This window comes from Centroberyx affinis, unplaced genomic scaffold (genome assembly GCF_046629955.1).
Source record: "Centroberyx affinis isolate AG114_WGS23_722 - 3 ecotype Tasmania unplaced genomic scaffold, CSIRO-AGI_Caff_v1 ptg000765l_1, whole genome shotgun sequence".
Taxonomy (NCBI): Eukaryota; Metazoa; Chordata; class Actinopteri; order Beryciformes; family Berycidae; genus Centroberyx; species Centroberyx affinis.
In genome coordinates, this window is record NW_027279375.1 from 41,946 (window position 1) to 67,668 (window position 25,723).

Here is a 25,723-nt window from a genome sequence, read left to right on the forward strand (position 1 = left end):
GGTGGTGGGGTGGTGGTGGTGGTGGGGAGGGGTGAGGAGGGAGGGGTGGAAGAGATGAAAGATTGACTGCTGTGTGATAATTCTGTATCCTACCCCACTAACTCCCTCCTTCCCACCCTCGCTCACCCTCCTTCCCCCCACTCAACCCCCCCTCCTCCTGTCTGCCCCCCCCACCCCATCCATCTCCATCCACCTAAAGCCATTCACACCCCCCTCACACCCCCCCCATCCCACACCACTACCCCCTGCTCCCAGGACATAAACTCCCTGCTGGTCTGCTTGACGATCCGCTCCCTCCCTCTCACTTCTCCTCCTTCTTGGGCTCCTCTTTCTTCTCCTCCTCTTTCTTCTCCTCCTTCTTGGGCTCCTCTTTCTTCTTGTCGTCTTTCTTCTCCTCCTTCTTGGCGTCCTCCTTCTTCTTGTCGTCCTTCTTCTTGTCGTCCTTCTTCTTCTCCTCTTTCTTGTCCTCCTTCTTGGGCTCCTCTTTCTTCTCCTCCTCCGGCATGGGTTCCGTGGTGAGGATCACTTTGCCGATGTTGTTCCTCTCCTGCATCTTCCTCATGGCGTCGCCCACCTGCAGCGGAGACGGAGGGAGAGAAGTCAGTTACGTAAGGCGAGATGAAAGGGTGGAAGTTGGAGAGAGAGGGCAGAGGAAGAGTTTAAATACACCTGTCATTGAGAAATATCTATTCAGGGAGCACCGTTGTAGCCAGTTTGTCTTCCACCAACACATATCCACAGCAATAAATACACTCTTGCATTCCTTGACTCTGTTCCTCCAGTTTTGTTTCCTTTTGAAGATAATACCAGGCACCAGAAACATAAATTGTTCATGCTTCCACTCCCAAGATATTACTTTAATCTATAGTATATAAGAGATTAGATTTGTTTGGATTAAACTTTAATGATCCCCGAGGGCAAACATTCACATACAGCAAAGACAAAAAGACAGGATTTAAGGATACAAATAGAGCAAATGGGGAGATCAAACATAACGCAAACAGATACTTTCAATAGTGGAATATAAAAATATATGTTTATTATAAATGGGCAAGAAAGAGACTGAAGCAGACAATGAGAGCGTCTCAAGAAAACTGAGAAATGCAAAACAAATCCTCATTCTTACATGGCATCATCAAATATTGAAACGCTGCTAAATCATGAATCTGTTTCCCTTTGAAAATATCTCATCTCATTTTTAAACTGAGCTCATCATTGTGTATTTTAAGATTAGGACAATATGGAGGAGCGGGGTCGTGAGGCAGACTCGCCACCTCCGTGTTTCCTGTAGACAATTTTGGAGATGCGGGGGAGAATTTTTGGTTCTGGGACCTCGGTTTGCTCCTGGTCCCGTTCCAGGATCAATTCCAGAAGGTGCGGTTTATTATTTGGATATTCATATCATGATTTATGGACAATGTAGTTGTAACTGCAATCTTAATCGGTTTTTAATGTTTTCTTTGGTTAGGCTGAGCAAGAAGGCCAGATGATGAATTTTTATTGTGTTAACATTTTCCCAGCGGTGGAGAGGCTACTGCAGCTAAATGAATCCAAAGGAAACACTGTTGGTTGATAGTGTCATGTCACGTTACCAATATTGACTGGCCCCAAGGTGCTTGTTCTGTCAGAGGTGAGTTCCCAGGACAGTGACAGGCCTTAATGGTTTAAAGGGGTTGTGTCTTTAGAAATGGGTAATCTGTTTGGGTAATAATGTTTTTTATGGGTTTTACACTCTTTGATGAAAATTGTACTATTTGTCGTTTTGCCAAAGCTGTCTTTAGAGAAAGTATCACCGCCACTAAAACATGGTTGGGTTGTGTTACGTAGGAAGCTGACTTTTCCGGAGGTGACCAATCATCTTACCTTTGGGGGCGGACCCTGTTGTAGCCAATCAGAGCAGGGCTCTTTCTGGCTGCTAGAAATGCCCCCAAAAGGGCCTGTAGCTCTTTAGGTGGGAGAGGGGCACTAGAGAATAAATTAATGATATTTTTTTTGTTAATGACAGATCGACCCACTGTCCATCACAGCGACAGAGGGGAGGATCCCAGCCAGACCGGCCCCACCCTCCTCCTGACCACCAGGGTCTGCCCAGTGTCTGTTTCTGTCTCCATCACTTCCTCCCTCCCCTCCCTCCCTGCCTCCTCCCCTCCTTCCTCCGATCCCCCCTATCCATGCGAGGCAGGCAGACCACCTAACGACTAATGCCACGGCAACAGAGGGCCATCTCCTAGCAACGTAAAGCCTGGCTGAAGCCTGGCCCTGACGACTGAGCCACATGCGGACACACGGGAAGAGGGGGAGTGTGGGAGTTCGAGGGGGAGGGGGGAGGGGGGAGAAGGGGGAGGAGGGATGGAGGGAGCAACTGGTGTCCTTCGGATGAGGAGAGCGTCTGACCGAAGACCGAGAGGGAGGGGTGAATCCGGGAATGATTAAAAACATCTTGAATGTGAATGAAAGTCGCAGTGAGAGCGATTTGAGGCTCTTTCGATCGCTCCGCCCACTTCTACCCTTCGCTCTCTCCGACTCCCTACGGTTACAGACATCTACTCCGGCCCAGCCGCTCTCTGCTTCCGCTGTTCTCCTCTTGGGTATCAGTGCACATGCAGATGCAGATGCTCTACAGTGAGCCAAGAGATAGCACAGCCGGAGCGATCGCACTCATTTCCAAAAGCATGTTTATTGATTATTGGAGCAGACATGACAAGTGACATCGGAGGGGCGGCTGTGATAGATGGGGTCAGGGTGCGGCGCTTGCATCCAGCTCGCAATAATCAATCAACTATCTGATTATCTAAGGCCCAACATCTTATTTGTCTGTGAGAATACATTAATAACGATCCGCCTTTCTACAAGCAGCGACATCAGTGACTGCAGCCGAATACGCCTCAACATTTTTACTCTATATCTTTCCCCCAAAACTTTACAGACTAAATCGCTCCGAGCGACACTACAGATATACCGTCTCTTAATCCCTCTGTTTTTTCCACACTCCCTCCATCTCTCTCTTGCTCATACATCAGGGCCCCTCCCTAAGACAGACGCACACACCGACTAAAGGATGTCACCATAGCAACAAGAGAGAAAAAGCAAAAAAGATACACTGTGAGGAGGGAGGGGAGGGAGAAGGAGAGAATACAGCGAGGGAGAGAGAAAGAGAGAGGGAGAGAGAGTCAATAACCTAAAGACAGAGAGAAAGAGTCTGATATAACGACCAGACAGATGGAGAGGCAGAGAAAGAGCGTCAGATGGCGGAGAAAGACAGCGGGTGTTTCTCTCTGGCCAAAATACTGACCAGCTCTCTGGCTCGGACAACAGAAGATGTCAGCCTCTTCCCACCGGCTCTCTGACTCCCTCTTTCTCTCGCTGTTTTTCACACTCTCTCTATTCATATCTGTCAGTAGTGTTAATTTTGTCCCTAACAATCTGACTCTGTCTGGCTAAGTGAGTTATCGTGAAGAGACACAGTCCTTCTTTTGGACAAACACTGCCTGTTGAATCTGAGTCTTGTCTTGGGGAGCCACACCCAGCTCCTGCACACACACCGCACACACGCACACACACACACACACACACACACACACACATATAGTCCTCCTTTACACCTGGCATTAACATGCGTTCTGGGTGATCGGATTGTAAGTGGAGAGCACAAAAAAACGCATGAAATCCTGTGTAAATGCACTGAATCGTCTAAACCAAGGTGTTCAGGGACACAGCTGGCCACATTAACAGCCTAGTGTAAATGCAATTCGTCTCCACTCATAGGAACTACAGTATGTAAATGGAAATAAACCTATCCAACCAGGACACACACGCCAAGCAAACAGGTGGCAGGCAGCTCGGATAGTAACATACAAAAACAGCCTCAAACATACAAAAATGGACTGTCAGTGTATTTGTGGATGGAGAACAAGCGAGACGAGGTGTTTACTGTCAATTTTAAAGGATGGAAATAGTGGCGTTCTGGTGGCTTAGTGGTCTAAGGCACGTACCATGTAACTGCGTCTGGGTTTGAATCAAGCCCAGGACCTTTGTCGCATGTCATTCCTCTCCCTCTCTCTTCTAGTCTTTCCTGTCTATCTCTTTTAGTAAAAACTATCATAATAAAGGCAAAAAGCCCAGAAAAATCATCTTTAAAGGACGGAAATATTACAAGAGGAAGTGACGTGTGATTCCAATGTGTACAGCAGAGAATACAGAATAATCCTGCTGCATCAGACCTAGACACAATCCGGATACAACACGCATGTTAACTCCAGGTGTAAAGGGAGCCATAGGTAGACACACACCTGCTCGAGGTGCCAAGTGGAGTCGATGCGGGGCTTGATCTTGCCCTGCCTGTACAGATCCAGGATGGTGCTCATGGCCTGGCTGATGAGCTCCGTCTCCCCGTCCAGGTAGCCCAGGTGGAAGCCACACACCGACTTGTTGCCCTGGATCAGGCTGAGTGTGTGGATGGAGAACTGGTGGTACCAGTTCTTAGCCACAGCTAGCAGGTTCTTCTTCTGCCCCGCCAGCATGTTAGCTGCACCTGACAGAGAGGGACAGCGGAGAGAAGGGGTTAAACGGTGTGAGGAAGGATGTCACCTAAAATGTTCAACATCATCTCTGTTGCCTGGGAGAGAGAGTCTGCATGTGTGTATGTGTGAGTGTGTGAAATAGAGAAGAGGGGTCTGTGTATTCTCAGCTGAGGGTCAGTATGTGTCTCTGTGTATAATTGATTCACTGATGAAGCATTGTTTAGAAGTCTGCTTAATTTACTGTCACATTATCTGCCCCAACTCTCTCTTTCTCCCTTCTCCTCTTCTGCTCTGGTCTTGTCCACTCCGCCTTCAGCTGATCCTTTTTCCACTGCCTCCCTTGCTGCATCTTGTCTCTATAACCGATCTCTTCCATCTTTGGCTACACATATCCAATTCAACAATAGGTCCTATCAGGTATGTCGCTTCTCTTTAGGGCTGGGTTTTATGTCTTCAAACTGCCTCACTTTCCCTTTATAGTTGCATTCGCCCACGCCCCTCTACCCCAAAAAACCTCTTTTGCACTTCAACTCTCACCCCTCTTTCTATGTTCTCATAGCCCCCTGTGCTCTCTCTCTCTCTCTCTCGTCGTGCAGAGGGACAGGGAAACACAAAGCATGCTCTGAGAGAGGAGAGGGAGCTGGAGAGGGACCCAGTCTACATTCAGACACATTCCAGGTTTTCGTGTGGATAGGACGCCCATTGTTCCGCCATTGCATACTTCTGATAAGCTGGAAGAGAAGCAGCCGGCATGGAGGGACAAGGGGAGAAGGAGGGGGGGGGGGGGGGGTTGCAGGAGGAGGGGGAGGTACTGTAGGGGCGAGAGGGTGAATGGGCGAGGGCGGGGGGCACCATGCTGGGTAGTGGGGTTTTTGTGCAACATGCAAAGGCAAGGCCCTGTTCTCCACGGATGCCGACCCCGCCCACTGTTGCATGCATGCTGGTTCCAGATTGGCATCGCCACAGAGAGAGCGTAAAGGCCTTCCCACGGATGACACACAGCACACTGAGGACATGGACCTCTGCAGAGAGGCCACACTGCCCACCGGGAAGCAGCAGCTGTAGCGAGTATGGGAACCCGTGGCTATTTTATGTCGTGCATTGCTTTTAGTATCTCTCAATTCTCAGTTTTGGGTTTCAAAAACAGTTTTGGCACAAACTAGATACTGACAAACCGCTGATGCTGCCTGTCACCGCCAGGTAAAGGAAACCAAAGCCTTCTTTTTCTTACCATAGGTGATAAGCTTGCCCATAGGCTTCAGCAGGTTGTAGGCCTTATGGGTGTCCGATCCTCCGAGAGGGTCCAGTACGATGTCCAGCCCTGCAGCAGAAGAAAGAAGAAGAGAACAGTTATCGTTAATTCAGCGAGTGCAGCCTGCCAAGTCCCCCTCCGCATCCCAGAGTTCACTAGGAGTCCAGGGAGTGGGCCAAGTTGTGCCATGTTTACGTGGAGGAGCCCATGCTGTACGCATGCCAAACGAGGAGAGGAGGGGAGTGGGTTGGGATTCTACTTGCTTCATTTTTTCCGTTCTTGTCACTGATAAGTCAAGAGGGATAAAATTGTTTCTCCGTCATCGTCCATTCCATCCTAGATAGAGAAAGTTTTTGGAGGAAACAACAAACCGATCCCTGAACAGATGGTAAGCCGTAGCAACCTAACTCTGAGGGTTTCTCGGTGGCTCATTAATGTCTGGCCATGTAGGCTCAGTCTTAATGATGTTCCTTTGTGCCCGAGGGGACTCCTTAAATCGTGCTACCCCTCCTTGCTCCGTTAACCCCTGGTTCTATTGATTCTGGGAGGCTCACAGCAGGAATCTGCCTTGACCACAGCGCAGATGAATTGACAGACAGAGACACAGGAAAAGATAGTGAGCGGGGCTGTGCATTGATCCAGGCTGCTAATTAGATAGGTTCTGTCGAAAGTGTCGGTTCTCTCTCTCTTTCTATCTGTCTCTGTCCATATCTCTCTCTCTCTGTTTTATTTTGGTGAAAAGCAGCATGTTTTGTGCCCCCGTTAGCAAGGCCAGGGCTGCATCTACATAAAACCTTGGGGCGACGAGGATCCAAACAGAGTCACTGCTTAGAAAAATGAGTTTGTTTGGCAGGGAAAATGACTATCTCCCTACATGGTGTCAGTCTGGAATACATGACAGCCAGCTATGCTGACAATTGCGTCAGAGGAAAGTAGAAAGTGTATGAAAATATACATCAGCTCGCCGTCTGCAATTTGTTTGTGCAACACCGCTCCACAAATACTGCAATCACACAGTATTGCTTTGTGCCAGTGAGAATACATTGATCTGGACTATTCGCATTATGAAACAATCTCAGTGCAGTAGTGTGTGCATATTAAGCCCTGAACTTATAGACTAGGTTTACATTGGGTCATTTATTTTACAGTTGTGCCTCTTATGAAGCACCTAACATGCCTTACCCCTGCACACATGAACTCAACATCCAGTACTTATCCCGGTGCAGATGGCCAAAGTTTCTCACCTTTAGGACTGATCTTGCGGACTTCCTCGACATAGTCCTTGGTGCGGTAGTCGATGGGATGCGTGACTCCGCCCTGGCTGATGGCCTCGTGCTTGCTGGCTGACGCCGTACCGAACACAGTCACATCCTTCACTGTCTGGCACAGCTGGGTGGCTGCAATGCCCACACCACCTGCAGGAAGAGGGGCACGGTTAAAATATAGGCATAATTATGTGGAAAGATATGGATTTCAGAGCAAGCCTGATGGGTGCACACTGTTGAAATGCAGCAGCCACCCCAAAAGACTAGGGAGAAGTATTCCAGCTTGAGAATTGTTCATCACAGAGATGATCATTCAGGGAGACACCAGGACCTAAATGAATCTCAGCTGAAAGGAACAGTCGCTGAAGGCACCTGAAAATCCCATTCCACACGTCTGTTCTACGGCAGCGAAATGTGATTTGCATTATTTATTGTCCCAAACAGGCCAGTCAATAACAGCATGGCTGTGTTTGGCTCAGGGGTAAGTAAGGAGAGCATTAAATACAATCACATTACTTCAGCTGGCCTGGGGAGAATAGACACCCACACACAGATGCACACACACAGACATCCAACTCTGGAGAAAGTAGCCATTGTACCTCAAATGACACTGCTATTTTTTTTCCCTTATTCAAGACAACCTGCCTAAAATTCCACACGAAACATTTTGTGTAGCTAAGGTATCTGTTTTGTGAGGAAATGAGAGATGGATGACAGTCTGTCGTAATTACATAAACACAGCTCCTTATAACTGTGCCAGCTGAACTGAAGTGTGCTGCATGTCCAAGATAACCTTTGAAGACAAAGTGCAGTGAGACTGTGTGCCTCACTAGGTGTTTTGGGTGTCTGTGTTTGTATTCACTGTATTCGGACATGTGTGTACATAGTTGTGGCAAATGTCTCCGCCAATGTTTGCTAAGGCAGCCACAGCAAGTAGTAATAGGTTACTGATAAGCAGGGGCTTGTTTGAAATGGAGGCTGACTTGAGGACTTGAACTGAAAGGCGTCCATAAAGGTCATTCATGCCTGACCAAGTAAAGAGCACATCTTATCTGATGCCAGAGTGAATAAAGCAACACAAACACAGCATGTGCATTTAAATAAGATCCATTCTTAATGGCATAGTTGAGCTGCTGGACTGCAGCTATTGACAGCTTTGGATGAAATTGTGATCTGCTGGCTTGGTTGTGGAAACACACACAAGCTCCTACTCCCCCACATTCATGCCTGCAAATACACACATAGCCAGTCAGTCAGTCAGACAGTCATTCAGGCAGGCAGGCAGGCAGACAGGCACACACTCACACACACACACACTTACAGACACACACACACTCACGCACACGCACACACTTGACTAGGCACATGCACACTTGAGTAGACTTGAACAAAAGTAACCAAGGAGGAGATATTTTTCAATCTAGTGCATTTCTGGTTACCAAGTAAAACCGGCTGTCTTGTCTCCCTTCACACTTCTAAACTGAGAACACAAACTGTAAATCCAGAAGCTCACATTAGCTCCCTGATGGCTTCTTTAACTTGGGGGATAACCTAAGGATAAGGTGCTTGGTCCAACCTCGAAACCTTTGTGCACAAGGAAAACGAATGATGAAAAATACAAGTTGCAAGTTGCATTCCAATACCTTTAATTATTGCTCTGCTCCGGTTTTGAGCAGTTGTGATCATCTTGGTGATGAATTTGCCAAATCTTACAGCGGCAATTTTCTTATGAATGTTAGTAGAACAAGAGAGGTGGAATTAGTATTGTAATGCTAATTCCATGATTTGGATTTGATAAGCTAATTTCTTTTTGGATGATCAACATCATGCATTTAACTTTATTATGGTAAATCACGTTTCAATGGAGAGCACTGTGCACCGAATGTCAATGATGGATCTCTGCACTGAAGTTTGCACCTCTGGTCCCGTCACCTCAGCATAAGAGTTCTTCTGAACCAGTGATCCCATCGAGTGGCACAATTTCCTACAAAGGATTCTGGCAATTAATCTCAGACGCTGCGCTATCTTAAGTCAGAATAATTTTGGATCACCGAAATAGGACGAGAAATGAACTGAGGTCCAATGAACAGATTCAGTTCAATTCAAATTAACCTCTTTATTAATCTCTCTGACCGGGAGTCTTTCAGAGAGTGAGAATGAAAAAAGGCGTTTTATTCTCAAAAAAAACCTCTGAGCTCTTTGTTACAAAAAGGATTCTCCAGATGAAAAAAGTTCCAAGAAAACCATATCATTTGAAAACAAACCCTCTCAAAACCCCTTACTTTTTAGTGTGAGGACCTGAAAAGCATCTCTGATTTTCGGCTGTCATCTTGAGAACTTGAGTCCATGTGAGACAAATAGACGTCTCTGCGTTACTATAACCAAGCCTGCTGACACTGAGAGGAGACTTGATGAGAAAACAAGATCAAGGCTGTTGCTGTTGGATGGGAGTGTTGTTGCGCGGGCTTTATAATAGCACTATCTCTCCTTGTCCTCAGAGAGAAACCAAGTTTGTGTTGCCAAGGAAACCTCGGCCAAATTGCCGGCGATGACTGAGCAAAGGGAGCCATTTTGTTTCATTGACTGCTCCTCCTTCGGGTATATAGGAGTCATTTGATGGCAATCATAAGCTCGTCACCAGTTCATATCTGACACACTGGCTCATACCTTCCACTCAGTAGCCACCAAGCTTCAGATAGACAGCTATCTGTGAGTATGTGTGAAGGCTTGCGTATGTTGAGGGGAGTGGAGTGAGAAACACACATTCTTAGGTGAAGAAGCACTCCTTATTGATATTATTAACCGTTGTTTGCATTGAGAAGGAGTTACTCATATAGGCAAATTAAAAGGCAGTGAGTTCTTTTATGCTATACTGTGATATGTGATGAGCAATGACTACTAAATTCAGTGTGATGTACCCTATTATCCCCAGCAACATGGGCTTACAAGACATATTTTATTTGTGTAATATGTAAAAGTTTCTATATTGAAAGTGTGCATATCCATATATACTCCTGCATGCATACATATTTTATAGCTATGTGTATTTGCATTTGACACAAGTTTTACACAAGTACATGAGCAACTGCATAGGTGATGTAGAAGGGAAGATAGACAAAAACAGGGAAATTGAGTAGAGCTGGAACCCAAATGAAGAGCTGTTTTTATTAAACGGCTTTATCGCGTGGTAACAACCCTCCTGGAGACCGTAACATACAGGTGCAAAGAGTGTCCAACAGGATAATGCAAACCAGTGCCACACCAATTAATCAAGCATACTTACTGCAATGCACTCGCACATTAATATTTAACTTAGGCTCCTATCATAAACAAAGAGATTTCCCTTCTATCCCGGCCTTATGGATACGATGACGCAGAGTGAAAACAGCTTCACTAAAATTCACTTGAAGTATTTTATCCATCTTTTTTTTTATGAGACGAGTTATTTTACAATCATGCCTTAAATCATCCTATAGGTGACAATAAAACAAAAAAATGCACCTCATTCTACTGGGTATCTTTATTTCTCAGTGTTTGAGTGTGTAGATAATGGGATGTTTGCATTGTAATTCCAATAGGAGAGATTCTGTGTCCAGTCTGTCCGTCTCCTCCACTTTTATAGGAAGGGGGAGGAAGAGGGAACCTGTTTCAGAATCCCCTGAGAACAAACTCCAGACTGCTGGCCTTAAGACTGATCTCCCATCACAAGACCGCATAGCTCTGCCAAGAACCCCTTACTACACCCCACCCCACCTGACTTTACACACTCACATACACATACATACATACACAGATTACAAAGGAGAGAGTAGCGGGGCTGCAGTCGGTCCTGAATGGCTGCTGGTATCTGCTAATCTTCACAAATATGTAGAGAGATTAAAATATTAACCCATCATGAACCCATTGCTTTAGTTCCCATTGCTCCTTCGGTTCCCTAAGTCGGTTTCTCTATAGTTTCCCTCTTTACATCTCTGTCTTTGGCCTGGAGTCATACCTCTGGTTGAATGTCTCCTGTTATTGCACATCCCAGCGAGATTTAAGCTCATCCCCGAACACTAACCCATTGCCCAGGGAAAGATGGCAGCTTAAGCAAATTCTTGCAGCTAATTCCATTTGTTCTCCCAAAGATTCGATTGAATTGTTTTCACTGGGAAATTAAGGAACGTCAAAAGCACCCACCTATCTATTTAGTGTTTCTCTCGGGACAGGCATGTGGGGAGAAACAGGATACACAGTGGGCTCTGTCTCTCCCTGAGTCCTCGCATACTCGCATTTTGGCACAAATTGCGCTTGGCCTCCGTAACATGACTGTTAGGAGCGAAGAGGAATTTTCCCCAAAACACTGTGGAATCCAGACTGACATTGAGGCCACTGTTATTGCTCCACACCCAGAGTTCAACAGCAGGGGTGGGTGGGGACATCAGAAATGTTTTTCAGATTGACGAAAAAGAGGAAGGAGACCACTTCAGCCTCGTACTGATAAACACGCACTATCTCTCAGTGCACACACACACACACACACGCACACACACACACAGGAACCACACCTGTGAGTGGAGTCTCCTCTGAGCTCCGCTACTTCCTCATTGACAGCTTTTAGGGTTTCTTGTCCAAATACAGAATGGTGATCTCACATCAGAGCATTTCTACTGCATGAGCCGGGCTGTGATCTCAGGTGTTGGTGGCCATATGGCGGCTGTCAGCACCAGAGAGATGATTGGTCCCTTGTTCCTGAGCTCCGCTGTTTTCTAGTTGATTCCTTCTGTGCTTATTTCCACATTTCCTCAAGGACTCTCCTCTTTCTCAACCTATCATTAGGCTGCGGTGGCAGTGGCTAACAAAGAATGGAATACAAACACGGGCCCAAGAATTTCTTTTTACCCAAACTGGCCATGGCTGCGCGACAACATCAACAAGCTGAACCAAATAAATGAGCATGTAGAAATGTTATTACAGCTCTCTCCAAAGGGGCATATCTGTGACGGTGTTCAGATACGAAGCCTGGAACGGCGATAGCAGTTGAGGTCGGCTGTTTGTGAATGTCTGCTTTTGAGGTATTACTCTGTATTATGTAACCTGGTGTTTTTCTGGGCTGTCTGTGCGAATGCGCGTGTGTGAGTGAGTGTGTGTGTGTGTGTGCACTGTGGGCTCGAAGAGTGGTTTAATGTGCGCTCTCCGATGGTGAATGTCTCTCCGCGCAGCATAGAGGAAGCCCATTTTTAGTTACTGGGTGAGTGAATTAAAAAAACATCCTGTGCCCGTGTGTGAAGGCGGTCTCTGTGATTTCCTGAGTAAGGATTGTCACAATGCTCGCTAACACAAACACATACACAAACAGCAGAGCGCGCAGAAACACACACACACACACACACACACACACACACACACATTATGTAACTATATGTACAGCCCGAAAAGACAATATGTTTTCTCATAAACTCAGCTGATAAGCACATACAAACAAGCACATTCTTCCTTTACTACCATAAACCCAGCTGCTAAATGAAGCACAAGCTTGTGCACATTCATACTGTTGTGCAACACAGGCTCACACACACACACACACACACAACCACACACACACACACACACAGGTGGCCTTACACAGGTTTTATATACACCTGCGAATGTATGTGGTGGCGGGCGCCGGGCTCGTATGTCAACGGCTGCAGCGACGAGTGTGTGAGTGAGCGATGTGATTGGTGGGCTAGGCTGGAGGTTGCCCTGGTTTCCCTCTCCTATCAGTGCAGCTGATCTGCCGCCGGCGATGCCAGGCCCGGGGAACACAGAGACGGTTCAACCACACAGCCCAGACTCCTGCTTAGTGGTCAGACTGAATTAGCATTCTCTAAACTAGGGTAAGACCTCCCGAGCAGACAGGCCGCGAGGAGAGAGAAGGAAACCATTATCGAGGCAGAGACTTTTATCATGGCTGCCTGGAACAATGGATCTATAAAAAAAAAAAACTGAGAGATGTAACTACACTTGAGCTAATGCTAAAATAGCAAGGGACTTTGTTATCTGTTGAATTATGAATGAGAATAATACGCCTAACAGTCCTGGAGAGAAGTGAGAGTTGTCAAGTACATCTCTGTTATTTCTTTAACTGTGCTTAGCTTATGTTCTTGATCGATTTTCTCGCAATCATCCTACTTCCAAAGCCTTCTTTATTCCTCATTTTCCAACCCCTTCTGTGTGTTGTGTATCTGTGCGTTCTGTGCATATCTCAGATTCACAGTATGCAATCGACTGTGACCTGAAGGCACGTATGCCTGAGGCCCTGCCAGCAGGTATAACAGCCGCCATGATCTACACCAGGATGGATGGGACTCACAGTTACTAACCCCAAGGGAACCAGCCACCTGTTTCATTTGCTTTTAGCATCTACAATAATCCGCTCACAAAAGCAATTTCTGGGTGGGAAATATACTTTCATAAGATCGGAGCACACAGAGAGATCCAGAGCCAGAAATTTCAGCATCCCTTCACACACTCAGTTAATGGATTATCTTAACAAAGACCTTAACCTGTACAGCGTGACCGCTGTCACCCACCACTCTCACGGTTGTATTGCACCCTTATGCAGCAGCTGGCAGCCTCTCACATGAAGTATTTCCCCGATTCTCCTCGGTGTAACCTCGTGTAACTCTATACCCCATGCGCAGGGAGACTCGCAAGAAGCAGCTGCAAGAGTCTAGAAGCCGCCATAATTGGCTGATGGGGAACATAAAAGGCTTAATAAGGGCCAACTTAAAACAGGGCTGAGGATGTGTGGAATCTAACACACAGACCTCAAACACACTGCTGTGGAACTTTATGAGAGGAGATGATTGATAGCATATGCCATTTAGAAGACACTTTTCTTCAAAGCACCTTACAGTAGATTTTTAGTATGAGGGGCCCCAAATCACTGGCCCTGGCAGTGCCATGCTGTACCCAATGAGCTACACAGGACCAGAAGCAATAATTAAGAGGAGAGGACTAAGGGCTTTAAGCAAAAGCATCAGGATGAAATGATGACATTGGCTCCCGCAGCACCGCCTAATTCATATTACACATTCCCCATCTGCGAACGTGAAAATGTGTGGCACTTACGTTGGCCTAGTCACTCGAGAACTCATAAATAAAACAGAGGTGGACGTCATCACTGGATGCGACAGAGCCCCATATGTATGCAGGAATGTGTAGTGTGGGTGTGGTGGCAGGGCGGCCGGCCAGGGTTCATAAACATCAGGTCCAGTTCAGGGAGAGGTCAGAGGAAAGGCTGTTGGCCGGCCGCTGTGGAAGCCCCGCGAGATCCATCCAAACGTCGCTGAACTTCCCCCCGCCCCGGGCCCTCTGGGGGGGGGGAAACAAAGGGGGAAAACTTTTTTGGGTTTTTTTGCGCGGCGTTCCCCGATGACGAGGACTGGAGCGCGGATGTGGCGGGGTCGCGCGGAGCCCTCGGAGGGAGCGGAGGTTACGGAGGGGGGCGGAGGGGGAGGTGTAGGACGGAGGATGCAGATGTGCGGTCCGGTGGAGAAGGGAGGCGCGATGGGAGGAAGTACAATAAGCTATTGTTTGGAGAGAGAGAGGACAGGAGTGGACCCACGAGAGAGGCAGCTGAGGACTAGTCAGCAGCACCAGGGCTCACACACACACACACACACACACACACACACACACACACACACACACAGAGGCATGACTGACTGACTAACTCTGAGCACCATCAGTCAGGCATTCTGCACTGGTCACCTGATCCTGAGGGGCAAAAGTCAACAGCTTTTGAGGAAATGATGTTCTGTATAGAGAGCTCTTGATGAGTTGGTGTGGAATTACCTGCAATGGAACAATGGGAAGGCAAAAGGCGAAGGGGACAGACACCCATAATCCCCGTGTCAAGGTCCTCACTGCGGGACATATTTGTTTAGGTTCATATGGATCCACGATAGTCTAGACCAAGCAGATTGATTATCACTATCTAACCTGACTAAAGAAGTTAAAAAGCTACACTGTTGTTACTTTTATTTTGGCATGTTCTTGTTGTTTTCTTACATAGTGAAGGTTTATAGGCAAATGAGAGATTCATGATTTGACCAGGGTCGTAAATCAAATTCGAACCCACAGTGACGCCCGCTGAGTTTGTGCCACAATCCTCTGAGGCACCAGGACTCCCAGAAGTTGTTGTTGCTAGTTGGCTTATTCTGAAACATCTTTGAAGAGAAAATAAGGGCAATTTGGTCACTAGACTATGAACCATTTTATGCATCTTGACATAAATTTCAAAAATGGTTGTAGATGAGGATGATAATACATTTTGTAGACTGGAACAAATTGCTCGTTTAACTTCATGCTGTACAGGCTTTGGAGACAAAGCAATCCAACAGTAAGTGAAAGGAAACTAATTATGTTTCTGAATTTGCGTGAATTAGTGGTTTATACCCTTATTTAATAACACAGCTCAACCAGGAGACAGGCCAATATAAGATGAACCACTCAAACACTGACCGGGACGTTACACTGATGAACAGATTGATGACAATAAAAGAGGAAAATTGCTCATCAAACACTGAATCCATGGCTGCTGTGATAAGAAGCTATTGATCCATGGGCCTCCAATAAAAATGATACCGATTTAAATCATATCTACTGGGCTTTACTCTGTGACGGAGAGTGAAAAATCACTGGGTCTGTCTTCATACCACAATCATAATAATGTTATTTCTCAGCTGTGCAAATAGGCCCAGTAAATCTTATTGGAAAGCCGACTGTCTTGTCTTTGCGCAATATAAGCTGCATTGATCTAGAAGGAATGCAGTGCTGTGCAGACACATGTCTGGCACACCAGCCCACCCCTGTTTAGTTAGATATACTGCTTAATATGCAATCATCAGTTGCCAAGTCTTGTGAGGTGAAATAAAGCACTCAAAATATGTGGTTAAATGTTGTGTTCATAAAATTACCAGAACAAAATAACCTCAGACTGCAGACAGGGTTGGGTGGTAACGGAATACTTCTAATAGCGTTACATAATCTAAATTTAAAAAATGTCACTGTATTCTGTTACATTAGGTAAAGATATAATGTATTCTGATTACAGATACTAGTGGAAAAATGTACTTCTGGTACTACTGATTACCGCTGAAAATACTTTTACAGTGAAAGGAAAAAAAACATCTAAATAGTGGCAGGTGCTCCACGTCTTTATTATATGTTTGTATGCAAACCTGAAATAAATGTCCTTAAATTTGTCATTTGTCACTTTTTCTACTCTGTACCATGGGGCAACTAGTAACTTAATGGGATACATTTTAACCTACCCTGGCTGCAATATCCTTCATAATAACTAAAATATGTTAAAAAATATCTATACTCCTGTTGACAGACAGACAGATTCTCTCTCTCTCTCTCTCTCTCTCTCTCTCTCTCTCTCTCTGGGTCTGTCACAGCAGATACCTTTGATCTCTCTAATCAGGGGCTAACAACAGGAACATTTTTGACAGACTCATGGGTGGCAACCCCCTCCCCTCCTTCCTCCAACCCAGCACCCAGCACCATGTGAGCCATGTGGCCACATGACTCAGGGAGCCGCTGTTAGCGACTCAATAGAGGAGGATGTGTGCACCTGCACATCTGCTACACTGGTAACACCTCTGTCACTAAAGTCCCCGCTACCATCACACCATTACACTGCTATAAACAATAAAGCTTTAAATTTCTTAGGATCCTGACTGAGTGGTAAGGAGCAGCATAATAATTCATAAAAACAAAGCATGAAGGAGGAGTTGTAATTGCAGGCAAAGAGGCTGTTAAGCAAATGTTTTTGTCATAGCTTCAGTAATGTGCTTTCATAATCCTGATGTCCAGACAGCTGGTGAGCCAAGACTGGCAGCTCGCCCTGAGAAACCAGAGACGCCGCCTCGACTACACCAGCAGGGAAGAGCGTAGTACACCACACTCCCACAGTAAGTCCTCCTATAGCAAACACACACCAGCACTCTGCACAGAAACTGCTGGTACTATGAGTTTCACACGGACGTGTCTGTTGATGAATGACATCAGCTGAATGACACGGTGAGCACAGATTCCTCTATGATTCGACTATGTGCCTGTCAGCTGTCAGGGGCCCATTTGTGAAGACTACACACCTTCACAATATTGTCACAGATTCATTCACTCATCGTTATTATTGTGTAGGGATGGGACAATATGCTTATCTCATGATACGATTCGATAAACGATATGGGGTTCACGATTCAATACAACCACAATACGATGTAATACATAAAAGTGCAATGACAACAAAGTCTGACTGTGCAGAATTATGTTTATTTCTGAGCCACAAATCTTTCTAGCAATCGCATTGGCTTGCTAGAATGTAAACAACAATTTAAAAAATCTCATTACAAAGTTCAAATCATATAATTTGGATGGAGAACTTGTGAAATTGTGATGGGCAAGCCAACTAATTTGTGATCACTACATAATAAGATGTAACTAATATCGCGATTCAATTTTCTGCCCCACGAGATGTATTGTCACATTTTTGTATTGCGATATTTCAATATATCGTCCCATCCCTACTATTGTGTTAATACCAGGGGCTAAATACACCTGGGCTGGCGTTCTCCCAGAGCTCAGCAGGGAGAGTGATTGTCATTTTGTATGTCTGCCAGAGAAAATGCAGATGTAGGTTTCGAATGTGCTTACTTCTCCTAGCCATCTACACCCACACACTGTCCCAAACAGCGAGGGATTCCTTTCTGACTCCCACTGCAACGACGCATATGCAACAGAAAGATTGAGAAAGCGAGCATGAGCGAGAGATGTAGACAGACAGGAAGAGAGGACGAGAACAATTTCTTTTGGATAACGCTCTCCCATTCTCTCCAGCTGGCCTCATCGCGTAAACACAGCAAAAATCAAATACTCTCACGCTCGGCGCATCACACCCCAACCCAGGTGCTTTCGCTCCCTCAGTCCCCCTTGTCCCCCCCACCCACTCACTCTGAACTTTGACCCCTCACTCCAGGTGCCAGGTGCTCCACAAGTCTGGAGGGGCGTAATGCAGAGCCGTATCTCATGCAGATGAACAGTGGGGTTTTCTCCAACAGCCATAATTCATATAGAAAAAGGCATGCATAAACAGGAGCTGCAGAACAATATGCTTGGTACTGTAAACAGACAAGGGCGTTTCCTCAAGGCCATAATTCACAACTCTGCATCTTTGTGTTGAGCTGCTGTATGTATGTATGCGTTTTCATTATCACACATCATTCACGATGGATCTAGGCTATAGGCGGGTATCGCACTTAATCCGTAATGTATTTATGCTGCTGCAAACTGTGAGTTTAATGCAAAAACCTCGTGGCTCAAACATACCGAGATGAAACTGACTCAACGTGGCTTTTGGTTGCAGCGTTACAAGATAAATTTACATTGCAACTGTGGGTCACTGACAAATATTAATAGAGAGCTAGTACAAAACGGGGGAATACATTATTTGCTTTAGTTTACGCATTCGTTATCAAACCATAAGTATAATTAATCCAACTTGCATTGTTTGAAATGAATGAACTTCCATTGGAGAGTGATGCTTCATTGATGATGATTCATTCTTAGGCTGGGATCAAACTTAATGCATGGGATATGCATTAAGTTTGATCTCAGCCTAAGAATGAATGACGTACCAGAGGGGTTGTGTGTGTGTGTGTGTGTGTGTGTGTGTGTGTATGTGTGTGTGTGAGAGTGTCCTGAAAGGTGTTTGTCTGTTGTGTACCCATTCCTGTACCCTATATTCTCTCCCTGCTCCGTTACCTGCAGCAGCATGGATGAGGATGCTCTGGTTGGGCCGCAGGTTGCCGAAGTCAAACAGCATCATGTAGGCGGTGACGTAGTTGACGGGGAGAGCTGCTGCTTCCTCGAAGCTCATCCCGTCCGGAATGAGGAAGGTGTGGCTCGCCGGCACGGCCGCCACCTCCTGCCACAGACCGCAGCGGTTCAGCACCAGCACCTTATCTCCCACCTGGGAAAGAGAGCAGAGGAAGACACCGGCTGAGAAGAGGGACAAGCAAAGCACTCTCACTCTGTCCCTATTTCCGGGTACTGAAAATGTTACTGTAAAGCATGAAGACCAGAATGTGCTCTCAATCTACTGGCACTCATGGAAAAGTTGTGAGACACAGTTGTGAGATGCAGATATCTTCCTTTAAAAACAGGTTTATGTGGACCACATTCAGAGCTAAAATTTACATGTCTGTGATGATTTGATTTTTAAGGAAAAACAATTCTGCCTCAGGTCTGTACCAGATCTATGATAATGGTGTTATGTGTGGGCAAAAGTGGTGGAAATAAGATCACGGCTATGCTCTGCCCAAGGGTTAACGCCCACTTTCACAAAACCAGTGAGTCATCTTCCAACACATATATGATCTTTGGCTCACATATATGATCTTGGACTCAGGTTGCTCAATGAGGTTTGACTATATTGTAAATATGACATCGTGACCAGGGGATGGATTCATGCAATAAAGATCTACTCTTTATACGATAGCATGTCATCATATCAGATCATCGTTTAGGATTTTAGCTGTTATTGCCCCATGCTTTCAGAGACACTATGGAGACAGTTGCCACCGGTGACGTCAATAAAAGTCTCAGCAGCAGAGAAGACCATGCATCATGCTGTGGAATTTGCCTGTACTGCTCCTCCTCTACCCCCCCTGGACCACCACCTTGTCATTTGGGTCCAAAGTGTCCTTATCAGAGCAGGATCCACTGATTCACCCAATCAGGAGAGAGCCACTGGAGGGACACAGGAAACAGAGACGACCGCAGCATTTAAAATTCTCTTCCTGTTTTCTTCCTCCTCCTCGTTCGCCACTCTCGGCACAGATCTCCCTTCGCCCCCCCTCCCTTTCCCCTTCTCCTCACTTTTTTTTTCTCTTCCCTTCTTTCTCTTTCACTTCCTGTCTCCTTTTCCTCTAACTCCTTCAGAGCGTCTTCCTTCCCTTTCGCCATTGCCCCTGTCTCATCCTGTCTGCGTCTGAGACTCTCCGCCTCCTTTGACGCTCATCCCTTTCTCTTTCTTTATCCCCCTTACTGTCTCACTCTGTCTATACTCCCCCTCCCTCCCTCCTCCTCTTTTCTTCCCTTCCATCCCTCCCTCTGTGAGGAGTGTCCCGTATCCCCTCTTCCTCATCAGCGAGACAGGACAATGGGGCCCATCTTCTCCCCTGGCTCCTCTCCACTCATCAGAGGCCCTGCCAGATTCTTCCCCATGGCTGAGCATAAGACAAGCTCTCTCCTCCTGGGAACAAACCCGCTCCGCCCGGGCCTCTCTAATGGTCTGGAGGGAGCCATGCGCCTCGCTGTCTATCCACTCCAATTAGAGAGATCTCCCTCTCTCTCTCTCTTTTCGCTCTTTCATACCCACATCTCTCTCTGCCTCCCTCTCTCTCTCTCAGACTGAATCATTTGGTTTATTTTCCAACTATACTTTCACTTTTCACTGCTGGCTACTTCTCTCTCCTTCCCTTTGTTATTCATGCCGTCTCACTCTCTCCATCGCCATCTCCATCTCTCTCTCTCGCCTTCCTTTTCCTCTTGTTGAGTTTTCAAACTCATCAGCCTCACTGGTGTAATTGGGGGTACAGTGTGGCACAAATCGATAGGCGGGGGAGTTTGGGCTTTACAGGAAACACACACACATGACTCATGCATCGCTTTCAGATGCATCTGCAGTTCATTCTCCTGTGCCCACGTAAGGCATGTGAGTTACTGTCACTCACACACACACACACACACAGGCGAGATACGAAACACTCAAGGCCAGACGAACAAGCCTTGTGACAATTCTGTTACAACATCTTCACAATGTGACCCCCCCCCACCCCCTCTTTCCCCTCCACCCACCCCTTCTTATTTCTTGCATTTCCTTTCTCAGCCTTCATGCCACTGCATCAAATGTAGTCACAGTCGGGGACAGGAGTGCGGGGGGGTGGGGGTTGCTTGCTGCTGAACAAAGACACTTCCAGTTAGCTGTATATGAATGGACTTAATCAGATGGTGATTCAATTTTGGGGCATGCGGGCCTCAAGTCAGCTGCTGTGTGTGGCTTTGATGATCTCAGCAAAAACTAAATTCTCAACCAAAAGAAAAAAAAAACCTCAGCGAAATTTCCGATACAGCGTTCAGAGTCAGGTCGAGGGGAAAGAGGAAGGTTAAAAGTTAACACCCACCAGGCCCTCATGGCTCCTGTAAATGTAATTAAAAGGAAACATAATATCTCTCCAGTGTCAGCGTAGGTGTTCTTCTGCTTCAACAACACTGTCAGAGTGATGTGAGGATAAAAGGCCACACCCTGCTCACATAAAGCCTGCCAGAGCCTTTGCTATAGATGCTGCTGTTTGCACTTGACTGCAACGCTAATAATGCGATGTTGTTGTAGCTGTCAAATCTCTCACAATGTCGTGCTGACAAAATGGCATTATTCTATTCTCACTGTGGCCCTGATGCAACTCTATGCTTTCAATCTCAAAAATTTTCCAGGATTCATCGAGTGAAAACACTCTGGACAGGCTCAAGGAGAACAAGAGACGTTTTTGGAAAATCTCTCAGGATCTGATTTTCTTCTCTTACTCAGTAGTTTATGGCCAACTGTCAACAGGCCGTGTATAAATGCATGCTACTAATGTTGTGACCATGCTGAAAAGGAAGGATAGGGGGATGATAAAAAGGATAAAGGATAAAGGGAGGGAAGGAAAGAGAAAGGGAGGGAGGTAGATGTCAGGAAGCGTACACAGGTATAAAGGGAAGAAAGGAGACAGGATAGAGGCAGGGGAGGATAGAGGGAGGGAATGATAGAATGACAGAGGCATAGTGATAGCAAGATAGACAGAGGGAAGGATCAAGCGATTGTAGGATAGCAGGAGGGAAGGATAGAGCGAGGGAAGGAGGGATGGAGGAAATACCAGACTGACAATGTGGGCCGGAGGGAGGTAATTGAGAACATATGGGTCAGATCCTACCAAAACTCACCAAGAGAGAGGAAGAAAAAAAAAAAAGGGAAAAAAGGTCTGGAGAAAAAACTGCTGATGTTTAGTGTCAAGGGAGCTTTGGTGTAATTTGTGATATTTCTTTTCCCTCTTCTCTCGCTTACACCGTTTCCCCGCACTCCTCCTTAGGTCATTTCGGGTGAGGTCACTGTAGTATTACGCTGTATAAATATAACATCTGAATAGCTGAGGTTCAATATAGTAAAATGTGAAATATGAAACAATTGTCGACCACACTTTACTCAATTACAGATGCATTATTTAAATGGGATTAATGTGTTCATAGCTTTTGTGTACACTCCATGCGAATTTAACTTCCAGACACACCCAGATGTGTTTGTGCTGTTTGTGTAGGCCTAGATGTGTGTATGTATGTATGTGTGTGTGTGTGTGTGTGTGTGTGTGTGTGTGTGTGTCAGAGAGAGAGAGAGATAGAGATAGAGAGAGCTGCAGTGAGTAGTGAGCCTCCCAAAAACACTGTGCCATCACATTCCCTCTGAGTTCGCTGCCAAAACAGAGAGATCTCCAAGATCTCGATCCATTAGGAAGATTGCCTCTTAATTCTGTAAGCTAGGGGCCGGGAGGAGATGAGGGAAGTGTAGGGCCTTGTGATGACAAGGTGCATGTGTGTGTGTGTGTGTGTGTGTGTGTGTGTGTGTGTGTGTGTGTGTGTGTGCGTGCGTGTGTGCATGACCTTTAAATCCAATCGACATTACTGACACAGTGAAAAGTAGCCATAAAGTATTTAATAACACCGGGGTCGTACCCTTTTATGATGTCTCGGGGCTATTGGACTGTCTGGGGCCAATAATATTCCTATTACTCAGCCTAGATGCCCCTTTCTGTCACATCCAATGGATTTACACTCTACCGGCCTATGGGCCACTCCCAGTCAGATGCATTGATTCTGCACTCTCATCACACAAGTTGAAGGATCAGCATGGTATTACCCGGAGATTTTCACTGGCGGGGTTGAGAAAATAGCTATATTATGTGGTATAGGTATGTTACAACAACGGCTGTGTGATTCATCCTTGTCTGATGTGTGATGTGTATAGGTCAGAAGCCTAATTGCCTTATAAAGGCGTTACCGTGGTGATGCCATGCAACCGGTAGACACACATGACTCATCATGCTATCTAAGAAAGAGAGAGCTAATCCTTCCTAAAATAAATCATAACAGAATTTATCAATCCATCTAAAGACTTGTAGGCTTTCTTAAACAATGAGCGCTTTCGTTTTTGTTCATTTTCTAATTGACTTGTCTTAATTGTTTCAGCGGGGACGTGCGGGTTTGAGCTTTAATCGCGGCATATTGATGATAGCAAATATTTTCTGAACACAACAGAAGCGATATCTGTTGACAAAGAGAGCGACTGATCACATTTCTCACACCATGCTGTCTGTTGTGTCGCGCCTCGCCCTTTCCGCTCGGTGCGTCTGTGCGCCAGCGTCGCTCCCGGTAACAAAAGGCGTCGGTGACTCCGCTCCCCGCCACCAGCGTCAAGCTAGCCAGAATACAAACGGATGTTGCCGGTCATACTCTTCAAAGTAAAACCCCCGAAGTAAATGTAAAGACTACACCTCAGGAGAGATGTATCGAAAATGAAATAGAAATTGTTACTTTTGCATTCACAGCCATAGGCCTAGGCTATATGAATGCAATATATGTATGGGGCTGCCGAAAAACACACAAAGGAAAACTCAATAGCCTATCACATAAACATGTTGCAGGCAGCTTGGCAGAATGTCTAGCCTACTATTTGTGAACACAACTGCATGTTAGCTGTGTCACAACTGAAGTTAATTTGAATATGAGCACAATTTGCAAATCCATTGCATATGCTGCAATTTCACATATTGTAGGCCTTTGTTGTATATGCTATATGTTGGCATTTCCTCTTTTCCAATTTGCACTTATTTCATACTGCACATACTTCATATTTTTGGTATGTTCTCATATCGTGCATATTCTTTTATGTGTGTTTGTTTCAGTAAATCGAAGTGGCAAATTTTATTTTGCTTTTATTTTGAAGGCAGAATAGCCTCATTTCCGGTCCTACCACGGCTCTCTCCGGCTGGCTTGACGCAGCACTCCGCGCCTTGGCGCACATCAAAGCGCAGTAGCGTAGGTGCAGCAAAGCTGGGAAGCATCCCACGGATTTGCATGTGTTTATCGAGGCTACACTATAGTCTTATTTAACACTTGAATGTTGCGCATTAACCATGAATCCATCTGCAACGCCCCACTCAGCAGGTAGCTGGACTCCTAACTTGGAGTTGACGTGCGCAAAGGCAGCGCATTTTGAAAAGTCGGGGAGACTAGAGGGGCGCTGCCTGCCGCTGGCTTCACTAGAATCAGCTAATGCTATTTAATCACTTTAATCTTCCTCTAGAGACATAAAAAACAAAATGGGTATATTCTACCCGGCTTTGTTGTTTTCCACTCCGGGACAGAAGTGCTCTGTCTCTGTTTTACGCACCAGTGAATGAATGTCTGAATCCACAAGAACAGGCATGGCTCGTTTTTAGTTATTCTGGGGTTAATTGTGAGACTTGATAGCCCATCGGCGTAACACGTCCATTAAATCACAAAACTCAATACAGATTAACCAGTGTATAACACTACCACGACTAAGGCTATTCATTGCCTATACAGCGAGCAAAGACTGACACGCCCATATCCAGCTGTAGCAATTCAGCCCCAAAAAATGAAGCAAAGCTCATATGAAACAATTAAACACTTGAACAATAAAACACATAAAATGTGGGTTTTTGTGGCAAAGGGGAACAGACATGATAAGGGAGAAAGCTGAGGAGGGGAGGATGTGCTTACTTTTCTCTCTGTCACCTCTTCCCCCACAGCCTCCACCACCCCGGAGCACTCCATCCCCGGGGTGACCGGCGGGGACGGCAGCCGGTCGTACAGCCCCTGCCGGGCTAGCAGGTCGGCGAAGTTCAGCCCGCACGCTTTGACCCGCACCATCACCTCCCCGGCTTTGAGCGCCGGCTTGCCCTTCTTCACCTGCAGCTTGACTTTATCATAGCCGCCGTAGCCGGTGAGGACCAGAGAGCGGTAGGTGAACGCCTCCTCCTCGGGGACCTTCTCGGTGGCAGCCGCCGCGGGGGTAGCCGCTGCCTCGGCGGCGGCGGCGGGCGGGGACTCCGACTTGGGCGGCTCGGTTTTGGGCTCCTCGCTGGGTTTGGTCTCCTGCTTCTGATCCACGGCGTTTTGCTGCTGGGCAGGTGCGTCCTCTCCAGACATTGTGCAGGGAGCGTTGGTTGAACAGTGATGAGTCTGGAAAAAAAATACTCAGAGGTTCACTTCTTGTGCTTTCTGTTTGCTTTTAGCGCCTTGCCTAGCAAATAAAACGAAAATGTGAGAGTCAGAGCTTCTTGTTCAGCAGTCTTGCATGGAGACACAAACCCCGACACAGTGGGCTGATCAGTGGCCAGTGGTTGTCAACGCCGCGCTCTGACAGAGAGTGTGAGTGGGACGAGACAGAGGCGGGCTGGAAAACACGGAGAGAGCTGATGCAGCCCGAGGATTGGTGTGTGTGTGATAGGATGGTTTTAGGCTATTTGGGTAGGGCTATAAGATAGGCCTATACCGTGATTTGCAAAAAATGGTCATGTCAGAGCCAAATG

At 46.3% G+C, this 25,723-nt stretch overlaps 1 protein-coding gene across 1 annotated transcript; it reads right to left on the reverse strand.

The window, feature by feature from the left end:
* Positions 1-271: 271 nt before the first annotated feature.
* On the reverse strand, positions 272-25,498 carry vat1 (vesicle amine transport 1). The gene is made up of 6 exons (XM_071520071.1): positions 24,912-25,498; positions 18,837-19,044; positions 7,017-7,187; positions 5,752-5,841; positions 4,290-4,531; positions 272-574 (listed from the first exon to the last, which is right to left on the reverse strand). Exons 1-6 carry the CDS (start codon positions 25,338-25,340, stop codon positions 302-304), a joined length of 1,413 nt encoding a protein of 470 aa, XP_071376172.1. The 5' UTR covers positions 25,341-25,498; the 3' UTR covers positions 272-301.
* Positions 25,499-25,723: the final 225 nt, after the last annotated feature.

Bases quoted from the DNA above. Each gene is read 5' to 3' on its own strand.
- vat1 (XM_071520071.1), bottom strand. From the start codon at position 25,340: ATGTCTGGAGAGGACGCACCTGCCCAGCAGCAAAACGCCGTGGATCAG. The intron at 19,045-24,911 runs GTAAGCACATCC...TCTCTTTCCCAG, and splicing joins AAGAGGTGACAGAGAGAAAA to GTGGGAGATAAGGTGCTGGT. The intron at 4,532-5,751 runs GTAAGAAAAAGA...CCTCTCTGTCAG, and splicing joins GGGCAAGCTTATCACCTATG to GTGCAGCTAACATGCTGGCG.